General features: G+C 49.0%; 1 protein-coding gene across 2 annotated transcripts in view; it reads right to left on the bottom strand.

Annotated features, from left to right (window-relative positions):
- The window catches only part of YEATS2 (YEATS domain containing 2), a 1,326,518-nt gene continuing 1,314,974 nt past the window's right edge, over positions 1 to 11,544 (bottom strand). For both annotated transcript variants that reach the window (XM_078665556.1, XM_078665557.1), the window contains exon 30: positions 1 to 766. In XM_078665556.1, coding sequence (XP_078521682.1) covers positions 658 to 766 — 109 coding nt within the window. In that variant the 3' untranslated portion in view covers positions 1 to 657. The remainder of the gene's footprint in view (positions 767 to 11,544) is intronic.

Here is an 11,544-nt window from a genome sequence, read left to right as displayed (position 1 = left end):
TGTGTTTATCCAAATTTCATCAAGATTATTTTATTTCTTGAGTTATGAGCAATGATTTAGAAGATGCCTGTCATGACAGTTACTATATTCATAGAAATTAGCATAAGCAGAACCTTTAGGCACAGAATGAATTGCTTTCACCAACTTTATCCAAGTAGCTTCTTTTCTCATCTCAATGCAGTGAATTAATAATTTCTATGCCACTTCGATTGCAGTAACAATTTTTTTTTATTGTCTCCATACCGGTAACATAGTAACAATACTCTTTCTGGAGAAACACATACGATATGTTTTCTAAAGCTCTCTATTTAATCTTCAATACTGTGCTGTCAATTTAATGCATTACACAAAAAGAACACATCGTGTTTCCTGATGTTTTGAACTGGAGATCTGATTGAAGATATTTAAATGGATAACGGAACAGATATCAACCACTTGATATTATCAACTGTCGCAGTCTTTGAAGACGGGAACACAGACAACCTAGAGAGTTGTTTTGGACAAAGCATTGCTCTAGAATGCTTAGGTGTAGTCTATTGGACTCCTGCAGTCTTCGGAGTATATGAAACTGATTGTGGCTCTGAACCACTTTGTTTGCAACAGTAATTTGCAAGCGTCAGTCTTCAAAGTTGTCTCTAAGAAGAGTTTTCAAAACGATCATTGCTCCATATTTAATACTCCCATGTATTTGTTTGACAAGAAATCCAACGAAGGGATATTGCAGATGGCTCGATGGATGTTCATCATAGATATCTCTTTCGGAGACCTGCACAAATAAATCAAATAGTAAGTTTGAGGTAAAAGCAGAACTCAGCAGAGATGGTACATTTAATGTGAAAAAGAAAGTCAAGCAAATCCAAGAAGATTTTATAAATTTTCTTTAATATGCTCAGAGACAAGGTAAATACAGTTTTGAAATCAAGGCACAAAGTGAATATCATAGTACCACTTTATAAGGCACCAGTTAAGTTAAACAAAGTTGTGGTAGATTTAGTGTTTTTTTTGTGTGCCTTTTTACTGCTTCTCTAGTAAACCCATTTTTTGGAAAAGCCTACTCTAGGCATAATCTTTTGCTCAACTCTTACCCAGCAGCATAAACGGGCTTTCATTTTGTTCAACATCCCCCAAGACACACATGTATCTACAAGAGAAGGACATCACAGCTTCCCAAAGTTTACATGCCGAAATAGGCATTTCTGTGAATAGCATAGCTTGTTCTCCATAGAGCTATTTGTAGAACCTCCTGTCCATGTATCTCATGAAAGCAGAAGCGCATTGGGGACTAGGTACAGCCTGTTAATTATAACAAATATCAAAACCATACACAATTTAGCACGAAAGCAAGACCAAAGAACGAGTTACTTACCTTCAGTAACGATGTATCTGGCAGAGACACAGTCTAGCCGCAGATTCCTTAACTTAGAATATCCCCAGACGTCAGACTGGATCCGGAAAACTTTTTCCACAGCAGTACCTTTGCACGCCAGGGTACGGTGTCGCCCGGCTCAGTCCCGACGTCGTCCACGGAGGTGACATAAATCGAGCCATATAAGCGCCCATCCAACCCCCCCCCCACGCGCGCTGATGTCAGTTTTTTACTGTGAAACTTTTCCACGCCACAACGCGGAGCCACTACAAAAACTTTGAGAGTATGGGAACAGTGTGCCAAAAAAGATACAAAATTTGGGAAACAACCACAACAAGAAATAAGAGAATGATGAGACACATCACCACATTGATTAAATGAATGGCCTGACAAACGAAGAACAGTTTTCAACCGCAGGATGGAACTGTATGAAAGACAGTCTTTAACCGCAGGATGGAACTGTATGAAAGACAGTCTTTAACCACAGTATGTAACTGTGAAGGACAACAAGACTGGGAAAACATGACTCAAGGCAAGTGACCACAAGTGTGCAACCACTGGGAATGTGAACCACCCCCCCTCCCATAATGACCTAAGGACTGTAGCATAGTCAAATAGCTCCCCAACCCAATCGACTGCAGCACAGATAAGGAAACCCCCAAGTAATGGGTTGAAACAGAGGACGGCGGAGGGAGGGTAGAATAACATGAGAATCTTCACGCCGGAAGAACCAGGGTGGAGGAGCATGGAAGGGCACATAACTTAGACACCCAAGAACGAGAATGGGTGGAGAGTCAAGGTGCTAAAACAGAATGACATATTCTGCCCTGGAGGGAGGTGAATTATAACACCCCTCAGGAAGACCAAGGCCACCTGTAAGGAGGCAAGAGGGTAGAACCCAACCTGGAAAGGTCCTCGCAGAACGCGGAGGGTGGGCGGGCGTTAAGGAATTTGCGGCTAGACTGTGTCTCTACCAGATACATCATTACCGAAGGTAAGTAACTCGTTTATCTGATAGAGGCATCTATCCACAGATTCCTTAACTTAGAATAGATATCAAAGCTATACCCAATTGGAGGAGGAGGGTCTGCGACTGAAAGCCAGCAAGTTCCTAAGGGAGGAATTTCGTCAATAACATTGACGAAAACAAGGTGGGGACAGCAATGCCAGCGTGGCTGACACCAGACCCATAAAGCTCAGCAAATGCCTGCGTAGCTGACACCAGACCCATGAAGCTCAGGGTGGAAGCATGAGCAAGGGAGCAAGGTACCACAATCCGTCAGAGGACGGTACAAATCCACTTTCTTCCAGACAGGAACGAAACGAAATCACCAAACCAGAATGGTCAGTGCATAATGGCAGAATGCCATAAACTTCTGCAAAAAGAAGTTAAACTGAGTATAGGATCCCAGGATCTGCAAGAGAAGAAGTCCCAGAGAAGAGACCAAACAGTATGACAGAGTCAGAACATACAATGTGAGCAGTACAGCAGCGGGTGCCAAAAAATGACATGTCAGGGGCAGATGATATCATGCTGAGACATACAGACTATGACTATCAGGAGATACATAGATGTGGATTATAAGAATACATGTAAGCAGACATTGTGTACAGTGAGAACCACATCACACAAATGCACAAGCCCAATGAAATGTGATAGCAACAGCATGTGCAAGTCGACAGAGAAAGACGGGCGCATCACCAGGTAGTCAACCAGACAATGGTACTCAATGGCCAAAGGTCACCAACAAACCAGACACACACAAAGCCATCTCCCAAGAGAGAGAGAGCGAGAGAGCGAGAGAGAGAGAGTGAGAGAGTGAGAGAGCGAGAGAGCGAGAGAGCGAGAGAGAGAGAGAGAGAGAGAGAGAAATAGAGAGGAAATCTGGGAAAACTCCCAGAAACCACAGCAAGGAAAACCCCCTATGCTTGCCCTCTCGTGTGCTTACACCTCATGACATATAAAGAGCACATAGAAATATATGAAAAGGTCATGGAAGTGACAACCAAGGGAAAACGCGAAGAGCAGCCCTAGAGAATAGGAGGTCGCCCAATCGGTACCAACAGCACTGATGTGAAACCTAGCAGGACATAACACTGATCACCACATGAACGAAGAAGTCATTAATACTGGAGGTTGCCAGAGATCATTCGGAGACAGAGTACCTCCACTGATAATCGCAGCAGAGGCCAGGAGGAAAAACACCAGAGTCGTGTGCGGCAACAAACAGAAGAACTTGAGCCCCGGCCGAGAAAGGGCAGAGGGAAGCAAAGGGCACAGGTCAACACACAGCAGAGATCAGTCTGGCGAAGACTCCACTGCACATAGGCAAACCCCAGACAGGGTGTGAGCCATGCGAAAAGCTCAAGCCCTTCCCAACACCAGGGAAGAAGACAATACCACAGGAAGAAAACGCAGTCAAGACAGTGGTGCAAGGAATACTACGGGCCTCCCGTGACAGCGCACACACCTAGTGTGGATCCATATGTGGTGCCCGCCTAGAACACAGAAAGAAACCATTCTGGAGCAGAACGGAACAATGTGCCCACATGGACGCGTAATCACACCGAAGACAGCCAACGTTGCCAGGGGCATAACGAAAACTGAAAGATTAGCCAAAGGCAAGACAGGAGGACGTGAAACCCTCTGGGGCGAGCCGAATATTACAGAACCCAAACAATACACTGGAGCAGGCTGCATCCACAGATGCAGGAGAGTGCTACGGAACAACCGTAGGCTACAACACAGAAGCTCCAGGAGAGGGCCATGCCAGTCCTTGGGTCTCCTCAGAGGAGGTGTCCTACCACGGCAGGAAGACGGGCCTACAGCATAACCCATAGGAAAAGTCCACAGAGGGACAGAAAATATACGGAGAGGACTCCAGGGGAGCCTCCAAAACTTCCTGGGCAAGGAAGTGCAGCTACGTAATAGCGAATGAATACCCCACATTGGGTACGTCACATCCTTATAAAAGCAAGGAACACCTCTTGAGAGAGGCTCATATGCAGAGGTAAAAAATAAATGTATAAACAGCTGGCCCAGCTGTACCAAAAAAAGGGATAAACACGGCTGATCAGCCACACAACCCGTCTGGAAAATAACGTCTTGAACCCAGAGACAGAATCCAGAAAACCAGTGACAATACTGCATATGAAATAAAAAGTACGCCATGAGGACTAAAGTCATGGGAGCCATGAGAACCCAGACATGAGGCGCTGCACCACCGAGTCGGCATGCCCGTCAAACAGATTGACCCCCATCAAAGGGCAGATCCCTGAGTCGTTCCCGAACATTCTCCGGGAAACTGCCATTGCATAGCCACGCATGGCGACACAGAGCAACGGACCTGGCCATAGCTCGACCCACGGAGTAAGTGGTGTCCATGGCTGACCAAATGGAAAACTGCGCCATGTCGCGGCCATCTCGAATAAGCCACTCCAGGTCAGCACGAGTGCCCTCTGGGAAAGAGGGAAGGAGTTGCTTGACTGAGTACCAAAGGGCAAAAGTAGCCCAAGCAAACACGCAGGACGTGTTCAGGGACCGAAGACCCAAGCTGGTGGAGGCAAATACACTGCAGCCACACAACTCCAACCACCTATACTCTGAGTGGGAGGAAGCAACGCAGGAGAAGAGGAAGGGAGCGCTGCCAGGACCTCAAGTCCTTGAGCCCTAGGATGGAGGGACAAACAGGCAGGGTCTCCTGGAGACGGGCGATGGCGATGTGCAATAGCACAACTCACGGGGTCCCCCGATAAGGGCCTGGCCAAAGTTCCCAGAAGGACATTATGTAATGACCAGCCAAAAGGCAACAAGGGCTCCACGCGCCCTGGTGGAGAAGATCCAACAAAGGATCCGAAGGCAGGGAGAGAGAGGGCAGGTGCAGCTGCAAGATATACGCAGCCTGGCAAACTGGCCTCGCAAACGCTGCGTGAGCCTCCATGGCCATCCGAGGCGGTGATAGCAGGTCATCCGTAGGGGACGGCTGCAGGCTAAGTCGTCCATCAGACTTCAGGGGCTCTGCAGAATGACGATCCGGCCAGTGCCCCATGGGGACCTGCTCCGTGGAGCCGTGAAAAAAACCCTGGGCATGGGGAACGCTCTGGGGTCACGTCTTCTACCAACAGAGGAACAGCCAGGGACGGAACCGGCATCGACCGGTGTCAAAACGGCATTGGATCGACGTCGGCGACCCCCGAAGAGGAGTCGTATTGTATTGTACTGTATTTATTTCTTATACCACGCAACTGCCACCCTACGGGTATCCTGGCACCTGATAAGGATGTAGTTCGATGAAGCAACAATACAGGGGTAATTAGGTCAGATGAAAAAAGACAACCGAACACTATTTGATGGAGCCTGGGAATTAAACTTTGGTGAAGAGCCATGTTTTTAGACTCTTTCAGAATCCTAGCAAGGTGTCGATTTGCCTAATATGCTGGGGTAGCTCATTCCACAGCCTTGATGCCAAGGTACAGAAGGCTCTACCTCCCATCCTTGACCTCCTAATCCTGGTGGTTGCTACCAGCCCCAGGCTGGAGGAATGCAGGGACCTGGTAGGTTTATACCAAGTGAGTCTTTCCTGCAGTGGGATGGGTCCCATACTGTGTAATGCTCTATAGACGATACATAGAGACTTAAATGCCACTCTGCTACCAATTGGCAGCCAGTGTAAGTCTCTGAGCGCCAGCGTGGTAGAGGAGCTACGGGGTCTGTTAAGAGCCAACTTGGCCGCTATAGACTGGACTCTCTGGAGCCCCTGTAAGATGTAAAGGGGGGCTCCCAGGTATAAGGAATTACAATAGTCCAGTCTAGCCAGGATCACACTTCTGACCACTAGCGGTCTAGTCTCATCTGGCAGAAGGGGCAGGATCTGTCTGAGCGCTTTCAACAAACCGTAGCAGACACTGATGGTTTTATTGGTCTGCGAGGTCATTTGGAGATCGGCATCAAACATTACTCCTAAATTGCGCACGGTCTGAACTGGGATGCAGGGCTCAGCTCCCGGCGCAAGCCTGATCTCACAGGACGGTTGCTGGCTCAGTTTGACTGACGGGCAGTAAACTACTTCCGTCTTCCCCTCATTGAATTGGAGGGAATTTATTTTCAGCCACCTAGAGACCTTACTCATGCAATTCTGGAAGGTCTCCATGTTACTGCCTGCTTTCCTTCTAAGGAGAACACCAATTGGGTATCATCCGCGTAGTTTATTAAATCGATCCCATATGATTTTATCATAGGGATCAAGGGCTGCAGATATAAATTAAAAAGAATCGGGCTAATCGAAGAAACTTGCGGTACTCCATGACAGACCAAAGACTTTGGAGAAGTAAAGGGGGCCAGGGTCACGGCCTGCTGTCTACCCATCAGGTAGGATTGTAGCCACTTTAGAGCTTTGCCTTTCACGCCCAGTTTCTCCAGCCTGCTTAACAGAACTGCATGGCTAACCATGTCGAATGCGGCAGACATATCCAACAGCACAAGTACTGATGAGTTGCCACTGTCGGCTCGCATTCGAAGAGTGTCCAACATGGTTGCCAATGCAGTTTCTGTTCCGTGTCCTGGGCGGAAGCCAAATTGGTCCTTGTCCAATAGGCAGTGGTCTTCCAGGTAGCTTGACAAGGACCTACCGACTAGTTTTTCCACGATCTTTATCGGGTAGGGCAGGAGAGATATGGGTCTAAAGTGTGCCGGGATGGTGGGATCTAGTGAAGGCTTTTTAGCAGGGGAGTAACCACCGCCTGCTTCCATGCCTCCGGTACTACGCCTTCCTCAAGGGACTGACGACAGATCTGATGCATCCAGGGGAACAGCTCTGGCCCGTATTCCTTCCAGATCTTATGTGGAAGGGGGTCTAAAGGGGACCCTGATGACACACTATGTGCCAGGCTAAGGAAGAGCTCCTCTGTCAAAGGGGTAAAACTTTCCAATGATGATAAAACTATTGGTGGTTCCTCCTCCGCTAACAGATCTGCCAGGTCATTACTACTAGCTCTATCCTCCTCCAACCCCCCCCACAATTTTAGCAATTTTTTCCTCAAAATAAATGGCAATCTCATTACACAGTTCTTGGGTTGCGACCACCTTATTGCTCATGCAGGTGGGGTGTGAGAGGTCCCTTATGACATTAAAAAGGGTTTTGGTACTGTTGGGTGATTGGAGGATAGTGGTGGCATAGAAGAGTGCCTTAGTTTTAGCAATAAATGCAAACACAACAGTGATGGACAGAATGTGGATCAATGTCACACATTCACCCCAGTCCAAAGATCTGGGCCCAAATCCATTGTTTTTCCACTCCACACCACCCTGGGTTAGACAATGGCGATATGCAAATCAGCGCTGACCCTGTGCCCCATGGGAACAGTCCAGTCCGAACTACAAAAGCCATGTCCTTCCCAGAACGGAAACAAGCATCCGAGGACCGACCCGGTTTCGAGGTAACACCTCTCATCAGCCCGGCTAGCTTGATTCCAGTGGTGTGGAGTGCCTGGGACTCACGTCTGAGCATCCCCAGTACACTTAGAGCGGTAATTGCAAACACAACAGTGATGGACAGAATGTGGATCAATGTCACACATTCACCCCAGTCCAAAGATCTGGGCCCAAATCAATCGTTTTTCCACTCCACACCACCCTGGGTTAGACAATGGCGATATGCAAATCAGCGCTGACCCTGTGCCCCATGGGAACAGTCCAGTCCGAACTACAAAAGCCATGTCCTTCCCAGAACGGAAACAAGCATCCAAGGACCGGCCCGGTTTCGAGGTAACACCTCTCATCAGCCCGGCTAGCTTGATTCCAGTGGTGTGGAGTGCCTGGGACTCACGTCTGAGCATCCCCAGTACACTTAGAGCGGTAATTGCAAACACAACAGTGATGGACAGAATGTGGATCAATGTCACACATTCACCCCAGTCCAAAGATCTGTGCCCAAATCCATCGTTTTTCCACTCCACACCACCCTGGGTTAGACAATGGCGATATGCAAATCAGCGCTGACCCTGTGCCCCATGGGAACAGTCCAGTCCGAACTACAAAAGCCATGTCCTTCCCAGAACGGAAACAAGCATCCGAGGACCGGCCCGGTTTCGAGGTAACACCTCTCATCAGCCCGGCTAGCTTGATTCCAGTGGTGTGGAGTGCCTGGGACTCACGTCTGAGCATCCCCAGTACACTTAGAGCGGTAATTGCAAACACAACAGTGATGGACAGAATGTGGATCAATGTCACACATTCACCCCAGTCCAAAGATCTGGGCCCAAATCAATCGTTTTTCCACTCCACACCACCCTGGGTTAGACAATGGCGATATGCAAATCAGCGCTGACCCTGTGCCCCATGGGAACAGTCCAGTCCGAACTACAAAAGCCATGTCCTTCCCAGAACGGAAACAAGCATCCAAGGACCGGCCCGGTTTCGAGGTAACACCTCTCATCAGCCCGGCTAGCTTGATTCCAGTGGTGTGGAGTGCCTGGGACTCACGTCTGAGCATCCCCAGTACACTTAGAGCGGTAATTGCAAACACAACAGTGATGGACAGAATGTGGATCAATGTCACACATTCACCCCAGTCCAAAGATCTGGGCCCAAATCCATCGTTTTTCCACTCCACACCACCCTGGGTTAGACAATGGCGATATGCAAATCAGCGCTGACCCTGTGCCCCATGGGAACAGTCCAGTCCGAACTACAAAAGCCATGTCCTTCCCAGAACGGAAACAAGCATCCGAGGACCGGCCCGGTTTCGAGGTAACACCTCTCATCAGCCCGGCTAGCTTGATTCCAGTGGTGTGGAGTGCCTGGGACTCACGTCTGAGCATCCCCAGTACACTTAGAGCGGTAATTGCAAACACAACAGTGATGGACAGAATGTGGATCAATGTCACACATTCACCCCAGTCCAAAGATCTGGGCCCAAATCCATCGTTTTTCCACTCCACACCACCCTGGGTTAGACAATGGCGATAGGCAAATCAGCGCTGACCCTGTGCCCCATGGGAACAGTCCAGTCCGAACTACAAAAGCCATGTCCTTCCCAGAACGGAAACAAGCATCCGAGGACCGGCCCGGTTTCGAGGTCACACCTCTCATCAGCCCGGCTAGCTTGATTCCAGTGGTGTGGAGTGCCTGGGACTCACGTCTGAGCATCCCCAGTACACTTAGAGCGGTAATTGCAAACACAACAGTGATGGACAGAATGTGGATCAATGTCACACATTCACCCCAGTCCAAAGATCTGGGCCCAAATCCATCGTTTTTCCACTCCACACCACCCTGGGTTAGACAATGGCGATATGCAAATCAGCGCTGACCCTGTGCCCCATGGGAACAGTCCAGTCCGAACTACAAAAGCCATGTCCTTCCCAGAACGGAAACAGTTCGGACTGGACTGTTCCCATGGGGCACAGGGTCAGCGCTGATTTGCATATCGCCATTGTCTAACCCAGGGTGGTGTGGAGTGGAAAAACGATGGATTTGGGCCCAGATCTTTGGACTGGGGTGAATGTGTGACATTGATCCACATTTTGTCCATCATTGTTGTGTTTGCAGTTACCGCTCTAAGTGTACTGGGGATGCTCAGACGTGAGTCCCAGGCACTCCACACCACTGGAATCAAGCTAGCCGGGCTGAAGAGAGGTGTTACCTCGAAACCGGGCCGGTCCTCGGATGCTTGTTTCCGTTCTGGGAAGGACATGGCTTTTGTAGTTCGGACTGGACTGTTCCCATGGGGCACAGGGTCAGCGCTGATTTGCATATCGCCATTGTCTAACCCAGGGTGGTGTGGAGTGGAAAAACGATGGATTTGGGCCCAGATCTTTGGACTGGGGTGAATGTGTGACATTGATCCACATTCTGTCCATCATTGTTGTGTTTGCAGTTACCGCTCTAAGTGTACTGGGGATGCTCAGAGGTGAGTCCCAGGCACTCCACACCACTGGAATCAAGCTAGCCGGGCTGAAGAGAGGTGTTACCTCGAAACCGGGCCAGTCCTCGGATGCTTGTTTCCGTTCTGGGAAGGACATGGCTTTTGTAGTTCGGACTGGACTGTTCCCATGGGGCACAGGGTCAGCGCTGATTTGCATATCGCCATTGTCTAACCCAGGGTGGTGTGGAGTGGAAAAACGATGGATTTGGGCCCAGATCTTTGGACTGGGGTGAATGTGTGACATTGATCCACATTCTGTCCATCATTGTTGTGTTTGCAGTTAACGCTCTAAGTGTACTGGGGATGCTCAGACGTGTGTCCCAGGCACTCCACACCACTGGAATCAAGCTAGCCGGGCTAAAGAGAGGTGTTACCTCGAAACCGGGCCGGTCCTCGGATGCTTGTTTCCGTTCTGGGAAGGACATGGCTTTTGTAGTTCGGACTGGACTGTTCCCATGGGGCACAGGGTCAGCGCTGATTTGCATATCGCCATTGTCTAACCCAGGGTGGTGTGGAGAGGAAAAACGATGGATTTGGGCCCAGATCTTTGGACTGGGGTGAATGTGTGACATTGATCCACATTCTGTCCATCATTGTTGTGTTTGCAGTTACCGCTCTAAGTGTACTGGGGATGCTCAGACGTGAGTCCCAGGCACTCCACACCACTGGAATCAAGCTAGCCGGGCTGAAGAGAGGTGTTACCTCGAAACCGGGCCGGTCCTCGGATGCTTGTTTCCGTTCTGGGAAGGACATGGCTTTTGTAGTTCGGACTGGACTGTTCCCATGGGGCACAGGGTCAGCGCTGATTTGCATATCGCCATTGTCTAACCCAGGGTGGTGTGGAGTGGAAAAACGATGGATTTGGGCCCAGATCTTTGGACTGGGGTGAATGTGTGACATTGATCCACATTCTGTCCATCATTGTTGTGTTTGCAGTTTTCGTTTTCGTTTTAGCAATGGCCCCTTTGTATTAGCCTGCTCCACTTTCAGCAGTTGTTTGTCTGACTCTAAATAGCGTCTTCGCCATATTCTTTCTGTCTGACGGCATTGGTTACGCAGGGATTTCAGCTCCTCATTAAACCATGGGGCTGATGGTTTCCTTTTGTTCTTTACATTTTTCAAAGGGGCAAGTCTATCCAGGGTATTTGTGATAAAATTACAGTATTCCCGATAGTTTAGATCTATTGGCCCCTCTGGGTCGTGGGATATCTCACTTGTAAATATAGGCTTTGATTTGTCTGTTAGTAGTTTAGC

Source organism: Lissotriton helveticus, chromosome 11 (assembly GCF_964261635.1).
Source record: "Lissotriton helveticus chromosome 11, aLisHel1.1, whole genome shotgun sequence".
In the NCBI taxonomy this organism is placed as follows: Eukaryota; Metazoa; Chordata; class Amphibia; order Caudata; family Salamandridae; genus Lissotriton; species Lissotriton helveticus.
This window is presented reverse-complemented; position numbering and strand designations above follow the sequence as displayed.